The 16,115-nt window shown below is 33.5% G+C and overlaps 1 protein-coding gene across 1 annotated transcript; it reads right to left on the bottom strand.

Annotated features, from left to right (window-relative positions):
- Positions 1–206: 206 nt before the first annotated feature.
- Positions 207–15,215, bottom strand: LOC149926802 (uridine phosphorylase 2-like). Its single transcript, XM_090158996.1, has 8 exons — positions 15,094–15,215; positions 7,402–7,505; positions 7,185–7,343; positions 5,988–6,102; positions 5,778–5,848; positions 4,623–4,761; positions 2,671–2,817; positions 207–1,539 (listed from the first exon to the last, which is right to left on the bottom strand). The coding sequence occupies exons 2-8, from the start codon at positions 7,501–7,503 to the stop codon at positions 1,391–1,393; spliced, it is 882 nt and encodes a 293-aa protein (XP_090015122.1). The 5' UTR covers positions 7,504–7,505; positions 15,094–15,215; the 3' UTR covers positions 207–1,390.
- Between the last annotated feature and the right edge of the window lie 900 nt (positions 15,216–16,115).

Here is a 16,115-nt window from a genome sequence, read left to right on the forward strand (position 1 = left end):
CCTGGAAAAGTTAGGGAATTTGAATGCGGAAAAACTGTGGCAACCCTGAGCTTAAAATAAATGTTAAAATAAATTAGTGCATTATTCAATGGATGAAACACTTTTATTGAATTGTCATTTATTAATATAATATTTCATTTAGCTTAAAAATAAATGTTCAAATTATTTAATGCACTATTTAACGTATGAAATACTTGACAGGATGGTTAAAAAATAACATTCTTGTATTTTATTTCCCTTTAAAACTGTACAATTTATTTCGTGCATTATTCCACGGTTAAAGGGCAACGCAAGTGGCCACGTTGGGGGGCGCTTGGTTTGGAACTAGGTTTTCTTCTACAAGTCGTAAGTTGGTTTTCAATAGAGCTTTCCATAAAATGTTCGTTACGGTAAGAGGGGTAAGGAAAACTGTTTTTGCAATGATGATTTAGATCAACTTAATATATATTACTCGGATTTACTCCTTGTTTTTACCCTCGCTCGGTATATCGTCTGCTACCGAGTGTAAGTATTTACAAAGCACGGCGGATTAAAATTAATCCAAGTGATATTGTTAAATTTGTTATATCAAATGTTTAAAGTATAAAAGTATTTCGCTTACTTAACTAGTCCTAAAAGGAGAGGATTAAAATATTTAAAGTAACGAAAAATTAGCATTGTTTCGATGATGTTTAACAGTTTATAGCCTCGTGAACTAAGGCTTAACATTTCATTGTCCGTCTCAGTAGTGTATCAGGTAAAGATTGTTGTTTATCATAAAATACTAGCTAATAAATATCAATGTATTAACAATACTTTCACAGAATTGATATGAGTATTGTAATAATAATTAATTTAATTAGTATCGAAAAAAATTAAAATCAGTTTGAAGTTTGAACTCCGAAGTCACTAAGCCTAACACGAGCTCCGTATAAAATATTTGGGGAAATCTTACTGGAAAATGCAAAAAGTACAGCCAACTTTTTTTTAGTTTTAGCGAAATTGGTGGTGGGTGAGGAATTTAAATGTTTATTCGTTATATATATAATTTTATTGTTGCATTCTGTAACTTATATTTGTTACTTTCCAGTACTATATATTATATATTTGATTTAATGTAGTGTATTGTTTTTAAACCGTGCTCCCTTTAATTTGGTGACGACGCCCCGATTTCAAGGGGTTCTACTTTGTATGGGTTTACCAATAATAAAAGAACCGCGAGAGGCGCATTTATACAAAATAAACGTGGCAAATATGGTTCTTCTTTTTCACAGAAGGAAAGGCTATGTCAGATAGCGCATGCGCAGTCGTTCTTTTTATCTATAAGATAATTTATCCACTTGCGTTGCCCTTTAAATACGTTTGATATGTCTATGTACAATCTCCAGTTATGACAAAATTTTAGGTTCATTTATGTCGTTTGTTTGTTGAGGACTTTTCTCTTAATGTAAGCGGCGCAGAGCAACTGAGGACGCCCTTCGAACTCTTCTTTGTCCTTGCTGGTGATCTTGACCTGGTCGCCCTTTAACCGGTCTAACAAGGTCACGCAAACGACTAGACCTATTTTAAACGCTCATTACTTTCCTATTCATACATTTTTGGGAAAATTAAATAGGACAAGAAAGTCTAGCGCGACCTGTTTACAGGAACTTTGTCAAAACGTTTCCTTTGCCGCGGTAAATATATATATATATATATATCGAGTGGCACTATTGCTATGACCGAAATGTAGTAGTAGTTGTTGTTGTTGTAGTTTAATGTGAGCGACACCATTAGAGATGGAGCTAGTGCCGAGGGAATATAATTTTTTTTTTAAACTGGACTGGGTTAATGTGGAACTAATAGTACTGCTGGACCGACTTGTTGAGATTTAATAAGGCAAAATTTAATTCTAAATTTTTTACGACCTTACTTCTTTGTTTCGCTAAAGTAAATCAGATTTGAATTAATTTAAGAAATTATTTAATAATTTGGTTTGAACTATTCAAGGTATAATAAATACAAAATTTATTTATTTACCCAGCATTATTTAGTATATAAAAATAGCAATAATAAAAGTACTCAACTAAGCTAATACCCAACAAACATCAATTTTAACAAGGCTGCCAAATTACCAAACTCCTTCGGTAAAATCGCCAGTTTTTAAATAAAAACCGCACACTAACATACTTTAAAATTACACTCAAACGCCTACAAAATAATTCATTGAATCGATATTATAATTACCACAATACTAATAATAATCAGCTAGGCTAATATCCAAGGCACCACCTTAGGCCTAAATCATCAAGCGACTTTTGAAGCCATTAATTTAGGTGGCCGGGTTACAATGCGTAGGAGGGTACCGGCAAGTCCTTCACGCCATAAGAGCCAACATCTCCCTACACTATAACTATTACCGTTAACCTCAACAAGTTTTTATAGAAGGGGAACCGAAGAGCTGGGGGGAAAACCCCTTAAACCAGTGGTGAGAGAACTTGCAAACTCACACAAGCTGAAAACGAGGCGAAAGTGCTTACCACTCGGCCACCCCACTTAAATAATAAAATAAATAAGTAAATTCTATGGGCTTGTCGTGACACGTGCTCTCGAGAGCGTTTGAAAGCATCGCGAAACAATAATTTATGCAATCGATCCGAAATACTTTCTTTCCTATTTACTTTTGGTAAAAGTGAATCTATGTTGTTGTACTTTTCAAGTGGCATTTATGCAGGATGGCGCCCATGAGGAGGGCTTCCATTTCGATGTTGACCACGCCGGCGTCCGCCAGTGTCTTCAAGTAGTCCATCTTGTCCTCCATCGAATACGAACAAATGGCGCCGTCCAACCGACCCTGACCTGTTAGTTCCAATTAGACCATGCATTTATTCATTTTACCCAAAAATAAATATATTCATGAATAGACAGATAAACATGAGTTAAGACTTAAGAGAGAAGATACTTTTACGGGATAACGCCGTTAAAGGCCGATTTTTTAATACCCAAAATCTTAGCAGATGGCGCCAATCGTCTCAAACATAATAAAATAAAATAATATTATTTGTTCGTTTTTTATGACGAATGTTGTGTTGAAATAAGTTTTCGATTAATGTCTTTACATGTAACAGTTAAAACTGCTTTTAAAATAATGGTAAAAGTTATTTAATGAGTAAGAAATCGATTCTTTTTTTTTTAGAAGCTCGTTATAAGCGATTGTAACGGGTGGGACAATTCAGTCCGCTCGTCCATTTGATTAATCAGGTCGAGATATGTGTTACGGCCACGCCAACGGGGGGATACTTAGGGATAGGGTTGGGACACCCGTGGCGGAAGTATGACAATCACCCGTTGGGGGATTAGTGGTCGTCCTCACACGGCCATCCACAAACTCTGCCTCCTGGACGCCTGGGATTACAGGAGTGAGCCACTACTCCCGGCGAAATCGATTCTAATTCCATTCCCGGCAAAAAGTGTTGATTGAGGGAAGTTTTTAGGATCAGCCACTGATTAGATGGCGCCACTAAGTGCTAACGAATTAGCTATTTCCACCAATGGGAAAGCGGGTGAAAGGTTATTGGCCTTTTCCCTTCTTTTCTATTGGGCAATGAAAAGGGTGACCTTTCACCCGCTTTCCCATTGGTGGAAATAGTTTTACTCCCCTCTTACTTAGTGGCGCCATCTAATCGGTGGCTGCTCTTAAAAAATTTCAACATTGGCGCCATCTTCTTTAAATAAGAGCATTAAAATCGAACCGCTTAGGGCTTCGCTCTTAATTTTTGTTTCCCTGTAAGCAAGCTGTGAATCTGTATCAAGCTCTTGATTGACCAAGAACACATAGAAGTAACTAAGAACTACCATTGTCCCCTGCTGGCATAATCTAAAAACAGGTTTTTAGCGCCATCTGTAAAATGCAAAAGTGATATAACTTTTTTTCCATGTTTTTATTGAAGATTTCAAAATAATATTATAAAAATATTAATAATAAAAATATATAAAAATAATAAATTACAATTTAGAGGGCGGCAGTTAAGTATAACTTCATTTAATATTTGCTTTGTACTTAGTTACTAGTACGCGTTCTTGATTGACCCATGGACCAAGAATCTAACGGGACTCACTGTTCCCGATATTTTGACACGGTAGGCGTGACCTAAATCGGAAGGCTTACTGGGGTACACCAGCCGCTTTGAAGCGCATCAAGAATTCTGTTCAACTATCACTACGTGCGAGAAAGTTAGGTTAGCCTTAGTTCATAAATTTTTTTAAGTTTATAAATGAAATGGATTCCAGTGAATTTGATTAAAAAAAACCTCAGCCATACGCGGCCTACTGGTTATTTTTACTTAACACAATGGTTAATTACCATTACTTAAACTTTTAAAGGACCAATTCCAAAAATAAAAGGTCTAAGATTTGCTAAGCCTAATCATTGAATCGCCAACAACGGCGCCATTTTGTCAAAATTGAACGTGAGCGCTACAGCTTCTCTACGAAACTACGCCGGAAATCGACTTCAGCGACGCCAAGTTTGTCCACATTGAACTAAAATTAGTCGTGATTTTCTTCTTCCCAGTATTCACGCTTGATTTTTAAAGCCTGAACAGAGAGTCCCCTTCGATTCTTGGTCCATGGTTGACCAATATAGTAAAGTGTCTTTCGCGTACCTTCGTAAAAGTCATTGGACGACATCGTTTTCCCAGAAACGACCGGAAACTGAAAATGGTCTTCAGCGACATTTTTAACCTCGTCGATCAAGTCCTTGTTGAATTTGGGGAAACGTCGTACCTTTTTACCTATAATATTCTGTACACATTCGAGAATCAAACTGACGTTAGTTCTGGAAATTTTTAAATTTAAAATTACAGAGTGACCAGGAAATAAAATAGGCGAATTTTAGGAAATGAAATAGGTGAATTTTACGAAAATATAGGACACTAAATAGGCGAATTATAGGAAAATATTGAAAATAAAATAGGTGAATTATAGTAAAATACAGGACACTAAATAGGTGAATTATAGGAAATAAAATAGGTGAATTATAGTAAAATACAGGACACTAAATAATAAAATGTAGGAAACTAAATAGGCAATATAGGAAAATATAGGAAACTAAATAGACGAATTATAGGAAAATATAGGAAACTAAATAGACGAATTATAGGAAAATATAGGAAACTAAATAGACGAATTATAAGAAAATATAGGAAACTAAATAGGCTAATTATAGGAAAATATAGGAAATAAAATAGGCGAATTATACTAAGATACAGAACACTAAATAGGAAAATGTAGGAAACTAAATAGGCAAACTATAGGAAAATATAGGAAATAAATAGGCGAATTATAGGAAAATATAGGAAATAAATAGGCGAATTATAGTAAAATACAGGAAACTAAATAGGCGAATTATAGGAAAATATAGGAAATAAAATAGGCGAATTATACTAAAATACAGAACACTAAATAGGAAAATGTAGGAAACTAAATAGGCAAACTATAGGAAAATATTGGAAATAAATAGGCGAATTATAGGAAAATATAGGAAATAAATAGGCGAATTATAGTAAAATACAGGAAACTAAATAGGTGAATTATAGGAAAATATAGGAAACAAATAGGCGAATTATAGGAAAATATAGGAAACTAAATAGGTGAATTATAGGAAAATATAGGAAACAAATAGGCGAATTATAGGAAAATATAGGAAACTAAATAGGCGAATTCTAGGAAAACATAGAAAATATGTTTATAGAAAGGCATTTAATAATATAGGAAAATATAGGAAGTCTGGTCACCCTGAAATTATAGTGCTAACTGACCATATCTACGAAATTATTCAAACATTCATCAACCGCCGACTCGGTCAGCACTACCGTTCCGGGTTCCACGCCTGAAATTAAGTACAGTTATAAGTTTATATCAGATACCAGCAGTTAATTAGACGAGGAAAAACTTAATAAATATATATAAAATCATACGTAACATATGATAAAAAAAATGAAATAAAAAATATCAGGAATATACTTTACCGATTCCGCCGGAAGTTCCGATTCTGATAAAAGTGACGTCCTCGCACTGGGCGTGTCTTACTAGTTTGATGACTTCGTGCAACATTACTAGCATAGAAGCCATGCCAATACCGTGCTGAAATATTCGAGATATATTATTAAAAAAAATTTAACATTCCCTCATTACTGACTATGTAAAATGTATCAATTAATGAATTTATTATTTACGTTTATTGGAATATTTTTAGAAAATCGATATGATGTATCCCACCTCTACGATATTTTTTCTTTAGTAGCGTATTTTTAAAACTAAATCGATTCGTTCGGTGGGTTTCAATATCGTTCCCCCCATCTTGTGAAGACTTACTTCCGCTACGTCACTACGTCCTCTGTTACTTAAGCTTGCGACAGTGGTCGATAAGACGACTGAGCAGATGATGGTATGACGTAGGGGAAGCCAGTCTTCACAAAACAGGGGAACGAGATCAGGGTTGCCACACGTCAGGAAAAAAGGGAAATCATGGAAAAGTCAGGGAATTTAAAAATGGGCCTAAAAAGTCAGGGAATTTTAAGAATTTGTAAAAAGACAGGGAAAAGTCTGGGAATTTAAAAATGGGCTTAAAAAGTCAGGGAATTTTAAGATTTTGAAAAAAAAAACAGGGAAAAGTCAGGGAATTTAAAAATGGACCTAAAAAGTCAGGGAATTTTAAGAATTTGTAAAAAAACAGGGAAAAGTCAGGGAATTTAAAAATGGGCCTAAAAAGTCAGGGAATTTATGAATTTGTAAAATGTCAGGGAAAAGTCAGGGAATTCACTTTTATCTTGACACGTTTTGAAGGTAAATTTACTCTAGATCTTTGACAAATTCTTTGATTATCATTCATTTCCTCGACAGTTTCGCTGCAACATTGCAATAACCTTTTTACTGAAATATAAGTCCATTTAAATTTATTAACTTCTGATAAAAGTAAAGCATATAATAAAAATTTTGTCCATAAATGTCAGGGAAAATCTTTTGAAATGGTCAGGGAATAGTCAGGAAATTTGGATCTAAGTTTTTGGCAACCCTGGAGATATAATATATTATTAAATAATAATAATCAGCTAGGCAATGCACCACCTTAGGAAAGCCCTTCATGCCACGCGAGCCAACAGCTCTCTACACTCACTATTACCGTTAACCTCAACAAGTTTTTATACACATCTAATATTACGTACGTTTACAGCTATGACCGGCCCGATCTTATACATGGAGTATCTGTCAGCGTGTCCGGAGAGGTCTTTCAGGTCCTCCGGGTCCACTAGGATGCCCAACTGGTCAGAAATAAGGTGGGCGAAATGCTTCATTCTTTTGGCCGAGCCTCCCATACACACAAACTAGCCAATTAATTTATTATTTAATTAATCAAATTGGACTGTAATTTGGTAAATTTACTTGAACGTCTCCAAACATAGCCTTCAAGTCGTGGGTCTCAGTTCCCATTCCCAAATGGTACAGAAAGTCGTCTTGGGACATTTCCCAGTTTTCGTTGTTCATATCTGAAATTACCGAAATTGACTAAGATTAGTATTTATTTTCCCGCTGATCTATCTCACTCTATATAAATCAAATTGTTAAATTGGAACGTAGCTTAGATTTCTACACGCATACTTGATCGATCATATTTATGTCATGAAAAGAGTTCATCTGTTTCATGATGTTGTAATTTAATTGGGGCGAATTCGGATAAATTATAACTTTTCATTTTCAAATGTTTGCCTGCACGGAGTTGGTCCAAATCAAACTATCGATAATATAGGCATAGAACAGTGATTATCAATTGGGCTTTTTACCTCTCCGAGGGGACAAAGTCCCCTAGGAGGGGCTATACAATCACCGTGTCTGTCTGTCTGTGCAAAGGTTAATCAATGTACGCGATGTCTCAAAATCTCTGCGTTCGCAGTTTTTCGTAGTGTGAGCGTTAACGGATTATTTTGGGGTTTGGTTTGGATGGTGGTTTTTTCGCTTGGTGTATTACGTTTTTGTAATGTTTATGCGTAGGTTGTGAATGTTGAGTTCGTGTTATGTCGTTTGTGGGTGTAGAGATTGTGGTGTGTCTGTGTTATGATGGTTGTAGATGTTGAGTATGTTGTGTTTGTACGGGCGTTTTCTCTCCAGCTTCTACTTAATGACTTTGGGACGGACCGAGTGCTGAGTGTTATGCAACCTCTCAACGTCCACCAATTGTTCACGGTATTCGTCTTAGTATCCACTTGCGATTTCTTGGCGCCGGCCGGGATTCGAACCCGGGTCTGCCTCGTGCAAGAGATTTACTCTAACCACTCAGCCACCAACGCTTGTTAAGTTACGGTGTTTTTCTAAAAAACAGCTTTGGCGAATGTCATTTACAAAGTTATAACGTTAGGTACTATAATTTATTCTACATCATTTTAAATATTTATAAATTATATTAATCTTATATTTAATGAAATATTAATAAATTATATTAATCTTATATTTAATGAAATATTAATAAATTATATTAATCTTATATTTAATGAAATATTTATAAATTATATTAATCTTATATTTAATTAAATATTAATAAATTATATTAATCTTATATTTAATTAAATATTTATAAATTATATTAATATTATATTTATAAATTATATTAATATTATATTTATAAATTATATTAATATTATATTTATAAATTATATTAATATTATATTTATAAATTATATTAATATTATATTTATAAATTATATTAATATTATATTTATAAATTATATTAATATTATATTTATAAATTATATTAATATTATATTTATAAATTATATTAATATTATATTTATAAATTATATTAATATTATATTTACTTAAATATCTGAGTATTTTACTTTATTTGATCGTGTTCAGGAACTGAATTCGGGTCGCATCGTTACAATGCAGATAGTTTACCGCCGAGCCATTAACTTCCTTTAGGAATATAAAAAGTAAAGAAACCATTATGATAAGGCGGGTTTTTTACCTTTTAATAACGCTTAGAAAAAGGATAATTATTCAAAACTCCCGCGGAAACTATATAAAAGTAATAATATAGCGCCACCGTGTGGAGAACTATCAATCAAACCGGGTAAAAAATATAATCTCTTCAATTTTTCGAACTTTAGTCAAATCTTGACGGATCTAAAAAACATCAAATAATCGTATATAAAGCCGTTGCCGTGAATATGGAAGAATAGTCTTTCTTAGTTCTTGGCGGTCAGACGAACTACCACAGGACGGGGTCCTGGTGTCGGTCAAAAGTTATGAGGTAACTTTGCGGTTTTAATTAGTATGTTTGGTCTTCGGTCATTGAAAGAGTTAAATTGTGTTTCGCGTTTGGAACGTGAGCGAATGGACTTAAGTGTATGAACAGTGCGTGTTTAAGACTGAAAGTGTTAAAGTAATTGTGAACTAACTCAAGTCAGCTGTAAGATAAAATTGATTGTTTTTTTTTGAATTGGAATAACCTAATTATACCCTTGAAATTATCAACTCAACCTGTGAGGCTAATTAAGTAGATTGGAAGTAATTAGTAGCGAACAGCTCTCAGCTGTTAATTAAGACAAGAGTTTATAGTAAGGTAGTTTGAATTTAGTTAAAATTACTCAGTATAATTTATGATATTTACTTAAGTGTAAGTATGTTTTGGTTTCTTTTTCAATCACGATGAACTAAGACAAATCTAGTCTTGGACACTTGAGTACCAGTTCTGTACAATTACGTAGGAGGGATATATATTGTTGGCTTAGTGAGGAAAGTTAAATCTAGAATGTTCCATAGACTGTTCTGAATAAAAATAAACATTTATAATTTTGCATAATTCTGGTTGTCATTTTATTTTTAATCACTCGCCCACAACATTACAGTTCTGGCAATCCCGAATCAACTAAATTTGCGATATAACGGCGACGGGGAATTATTCTCGTAAATTTATCGCGCGGCCTTAGGGAATATTATTATAACCAAATTTCGATAAACTATCGTTTAATTAAAATCAGCTCGATTCCGTTAAAATTATAAACGGTCGTTATAATACCCTCTGTAGCTATTTCTTTCATTAAAATTTGCTTTGTATTATATTCAACTGACAAACTTGTACTGTAAAAAGGGTTTAATTCATTTGTGCATTGTTATAGTACGTCTAACTCACTGTTGTAACTACTTAACTTATGATATTCTGAATAAATTAAAATTGGTCGTTTCGTCTCAATTATTCTAATTATAATTAAATTTTATACCGGGCGGGATAGAACTGGGATAACATTTTAAACAAATAACTCGAAATTGCGGAGATATATCTTTGAGGGTTATCTCGAGAAATGAATACCACTAGGGACAATTCTTCCGAGGAGAGGTACATTTTGGCTGGCCAACTTGTTGTTTTCAAAATGCGAAGTAGCAAATACTTTCTCCATAACTTAAAATGCGAAATACAAAATTCACTTTGAAAATTGATTCTTATAAATGTAAAATGGCTTTTGCGGCTCAAAATGAAAATACAAAATGCAAAATGGTTTTACAAATGTACTCTGTTTACTTTTAATTATTAATAATTAATTACTAATTAAGTATTATTATTAATTAGTAATTAATAATAATTACGTAGAGATTTCCAAACCATCCTCGCAGCCAGCCTGGGAAATAAAGCGGTGGCACTGTACGAATGTTCGTCTGCTTCTGAGTAAGTTTCGGCCCAAAAAATTTAAATACCGAACTTTTTTTCAAGAATCCGGGAGTAGTGGCTCATTCCTGTAATCCCAGGCGTCCGGGAGGCAGAGTTTGTGGAAGGCCGTGTGAGGACGACTTTCAATCCCCCAACGGGTGGTCGGAATACTTCCGCCACGGGTGTCCCCACCCTTGTCCCCACGTATCCCCCCCGTTGGCGTGGCCGTCACACATATCTCGCCCTGATTAATCAGATGGTGTCTTCGCCGGGCTCGCGGTCTTCTCAGACTCAATTCAGCCCTTTCTTCTTTGAATAAAAAAAAAATTCAAGCAAGAGTTCCACGATAAATTTGAAACTGAAATAGGGTTCCACGAGGTGACAAAGGTTGAGAACCACTGGCATAGAATATTGTAAAACATACTGGTACTTTAAGCAAATCTTTAAGATTTTTTCTTATTTTTTATTCTAGACCGATTTTAGAAATGAAATTGATTACCGACATATTTCTATTCCCCTTACAGCATTTACTTTTCTAATTAATTAATTAAATTCATTCTTGGAAATTAATAATCAACCGATTCACGTTTTATCATAACAATGAATCTGATAAGTGTGTCAGTTACATATATCACGCGTTTTAATCTTTCAATTTCTAGAATGACTACCACTAGAAGCGAATAACATATCTCTTAAGATATAAGTATCCATTTACCGAGGATATTACTTCTTTAGAAGGTGTAAAATATAATATTAAAATTACACTGCGTAGGGATATTTACTTAATAATAAACCTATTTGCCTCGCACTATTTTTTCTTCCCAAACTTTTTATAAATAATCAACGGGAGCCTGCGACGGTACAATTGTTTCAAGCGCATAACATTTGCAAGATGGGTAAACGAATCCTTATCTCCTAAGAAATATGTTATATACTTCTGATACAACTAACCACTAACAAGATGCTCAAATATTGAGTGAACCCCACACCCTTAAGATTTTAGGTTTTGCCAAATATTGTCATCAGACTCTGGTAATTACGGTTAAGGTATAATAATAATAATAATAATAATAATAATCAGCTTGGCTAATACCCAAGGCACCACCTTCGGCCTAAGTCATCAAGCGACTTTTGAAGCCATTAATTCAGGTGGCCGGGTTACAACGCGTAGGAGGGTGGAGCAAGCCCTGTATGCCACGCGAGCCAACAGCTCCCTACACTAACTATTACCTTTAACCTCAACCATAATTATGAAACATAAACACTTATAAATATTCCATAAACAGGGTTCAGACCGGTTCAGACAGACCTGGAAAACCTTGAAAACCTGGAAATATTAGGAAATTCGATTGTCGACAGAAAAATCAGGGAAATTTATGAGGGTTCAGAAAGTTTGGCCTAATGAATACAAATTTACATCAATAGGTTTTTCTTATTAAATATTTGGCTTTGTCTTCTTTTATATAAAAATATTGAACCAATTTCACTTAAATGACAATCATGAGATGAGTTACTCTTATTTTTATTTTAACTTACACATGGAGAAATCAAGGAAATATTCGTGGGAAAACCTAGATTTATCAGGGAAATCGGGTACCTGATAAAGTTAGGTTTTTTAATGAAATCTTGTTCACGGGATATTACGTTAATTACTTCATCTCTATATTGTTTCTATGGTAACCTGTGCACGAGGAAGCCTTTTCTATTTCCGGTGTGAAGCAAGATGGTATTGAAATGTTGTATACAGAGGCATACTTATGGTGATAATGCTACATATGGTATGGCTAATCAAAATATCTCGAAATTAATTATTCTGTTATCTTAAGAATTTGATACGGAAATTACTACTCATAAAGCAGTTTTAAAGTCGATATCTAGAGCTAGGCGGAACAGATTAAAGGCATTAAAAAGTGGCTAGATGACTAAGGTGGTGCCTTGGGTATTAGCCAAGCTGATTATTATCATTATAAATTAATTAATCGCCAATATTTCGATTATTCATAAAAATTACGGTTAACTGTTTATTTATTGATATTATTTGTGGTTATAAAATGATTAAATTTGCAAAAAATTAGTTTTTATTCTGATAATTTAATAAAACGGATATTTCTTCTCCAAACACCGAGCTCTATCGATATCACAGCCAATTCAAACATATTAAACCGCAAAAATTTATATTTTAGTATCTATATCTATAAAAATGGATGGTGGTATTATGTATAAGAATGATAAACTCCCACATTGTTTGACCGATCACCACGAAAGTTGGCACTTACAATTGTTAGATGTGTAAGTGTTTTTTAATGGAGAAGGTTTTTATGCTATCCATTTCACCATAACTCGGCACTAGATTTTCAGTTAAAGATATTCATATTTAACGTTTACACTCAAAACCCAGGATTGTTGTAATTTCAGTCATTTCCCAGGAAATAAGGCTAGAAAAATAACTAAATTTGCAGTTACCTCAAATTTGGGTAAAATGTTTTAAACAATTTGCGACCAAAAACTATAGCTACGCCCCCCTTTGGTTCGGCATTTAAACTTGTGTAGGTAGCAGCTAAAGCAGACGCTATTGGTTTTATAAATAATGATTCAATTCATTCAATTCAATTAATTTATTTAGTTAAAAGTTTATTACAATACCTCAATACAAGGAGTTGAGGATATATAGCCCTCGCATTTTATATTATTATTACTTGTTAATTAAATATTGGCATCGTTTGCTTATATTTGGATAAGTTTATTTAAGAAAATACATCGAAGAAGCTAACGCCGTTACGCCACGTAGAGTAGTTTTAATAATTTCCTTTAATTAGTTAAAAAGTAATTAAATTAATTAAACGTTTTTAGGTTGTAAATTGGGCAAAAAGTGGGGTAATTAAGAATGGTAACCTGATAAAATGTTTTACTTTTTATTCTAAATTCAAAATAATAAATTATATTTGGATTAATAATATTGCCTTTACTAATATCAAATGAATTTTTCGACTTGGATCAGGGTCCTATTTGCAGGGAACGTCCTTTATTCAAAACAGGCACAAATTATTCCCACAACCCTTTAGGAAAAATGGTGCGTGGAACCCATTTAAAAGAATGCTAACCACAGTGTAATCTCAAATACGAGGTCACTAGTTGCTTTTGATAATATGATAAGATTCGTGAATTGAAAATAACAATTTCGGCAAACGTTTCACAAGGCGTTTTGTGTTTACGTGTTTATGTAATCTTACAAAATAAATTCCTCGACAAAATATTCAAGGGCACAAGACTTAAAGTTTGATTCATCTTACGTTAATCAGTATATAACATTGAGGGATATTTGCTGATAGTGAATTTATTTGGTCTCTTATCTTATCTGACATTAGAAGAAGTTAAACAATACCAATGTTAAAGGGAATATAAAACTCCATTTTTATGATGGATCATATAATTTCTCAATTCTGTCACCAGATTTTAACAGAAGCTTAAGGAAACTGGCGCAAGTTAAGTTGAAAGCAAATACGTGTTAGTAGACGATATTTTATTTATAATGAACTCCCAAAATTTAACATTATTCCTAATTAACTTAACTATATTCCTCATTAACTTCCTCAGTAACTTAACTTGATTCCTCAGTAACTTAAATTGATTCCTCAGTAACTTAACTTGATTCCTCAGTAACTTAACTTGATTCCTCAGTAACTTAACTTGATTCCTCAGTAACTTAACTTGATTCCTAATTAATATAACTATTCCTTATTAACTTAACTTTATTCCTAATTAACTTTAACTTTATTCCTAATTAACTTAACTTTATTCCTAATTAACTTAACTTTATTCCTCAGTAACTTAACTGTATTCCTTATTAACTTAACTTTATTCCTTATTAACTTAACTTTATTCCTTATTAACTTAACTTTATTCATCATTAACTTAACTTTATTCCTTATTAACTTAACTTTATTCTTAATTAACTTAACTTTATTCTTAATTAACTTAACTTTATTCTTAATTAACTTAACTTTATTCTTAATTAACTTAACTTTATTCTTAATTAACATAACTTTATTCTTAATTAACTTAACTTTATTCTTAATTAACTTAACTTTATTCTTAATTAACTTAACTTTACTGTTAGTAGAGCTACGGTTAACGGTTATAGTTTCAATTATCTCATCTCGAAAACTTATTTAATTTAATTTTCTGACTTATTTATAGGTCTTTTTACGTTATCAATCACTAGACCAATCTTGCAACACTAATAGCAATTTTGAATCAACAGTTACTAATCTTTGAAGACCAGACAACCCCAAAATTGAAAACTAAACAACTTATTTTCTTCCTAACGAAAATCACCCTAAAACTTTATGATTCTTAAAGCTACGTTCATTCTACCATCTATTGAAATTACGAGCAACGTGAAAACCAGGAACATAGAACACTTGGCTACTTACCTCGTCAATTCCTGTTCAAAACGTCTATCCTGAGAAACAAAACCGTGTTTTTCTTGAAAGTTAGAGAAATGATCGACCACGTGCAGCTGACTGGTGGCTATATCGCCAACTGAATTGATCTTTCTGGAGCTTTGGGAGTCGTCGATTACTTTTAGTTTTGTTTATAATTATTGGCGAGTGGTTGCTTCATTGTAGATAACGTTTTCAGCTGATACGTAACGAAGGACATTTAAAATTGAGAGGAGGTTGGCAATAATATTTGAATATCATATCATTTGATCCTGATAAATATGGAACTAAAACCAAGAATGTATCGAAGGAATAAAGAGAGAAACACCCAAAATGTAGTGAGAACGATGCGATGACCGTTTCCAAGAAACAAAAAGGAGCGATATTTTCTCCCCGGAACACCTCTTTTGTCGTGTCAAGAAGGTCGACCACTTTTATCGCACTAACGCGTTTCCATGACCGTTCAGATGCCGAGACACCGAAAGGTCGCTCTGGGTGCGCTCATGGAAAGAGCCTCAGTATTTCAAAAGATCGGAGTTACATTCCTTCATTTTGTATTTCTATTCTAGAAAAATTTATAACTAAAAAACTAATTTTTAACAAAGCAACGCGAACCGGCCGTGAGAAATCATTTCGCGGTGGTTCTGCTCTCGTAAACTATCTTGCGCTAAAATGACATCATTTCGCGAATTCGTTCTTATTGACTGAAAAAAGTAAATATACTCGTGTGTCGCGAAAATAGGCTCCGCCCTCGTTTTCTCGTAGTATACCATGGCTAATGATAGAGTTGAATATTCATGGGTTAAATAGATTCGTGGTAGTATTGAGAGATGGATGTATCAGCTAGGCTACTACCCAAGGCACCACCTTAGACCTAAGTCATCACGCGACTTTTAAAGCCAGGTGGCCGGGTTATAATACGTAGGAGTATACCAAGAATGTATTGAAGTGACTAAGAATATTGGACTACAGGATTCTGATTCCCATCCTCGCAGCCTTTGTAGCTTAAATTC

This window comes from Leiobunum rupestre, chromosome 9 (assembly GCF_980474605.1).
Source record: "Leiobunum rupestre chromosome 9, qqLeiRupe1.1.hap1, whole genome shotgun sequence".
In the NCBI taxonomy this organism is placed as follows: Eukaryota; Metazoa; Arthropoda; class Arachnida; order Opiliones; family Sclerosomatidae; genus Leiobunum; species Leiobunum rupestre.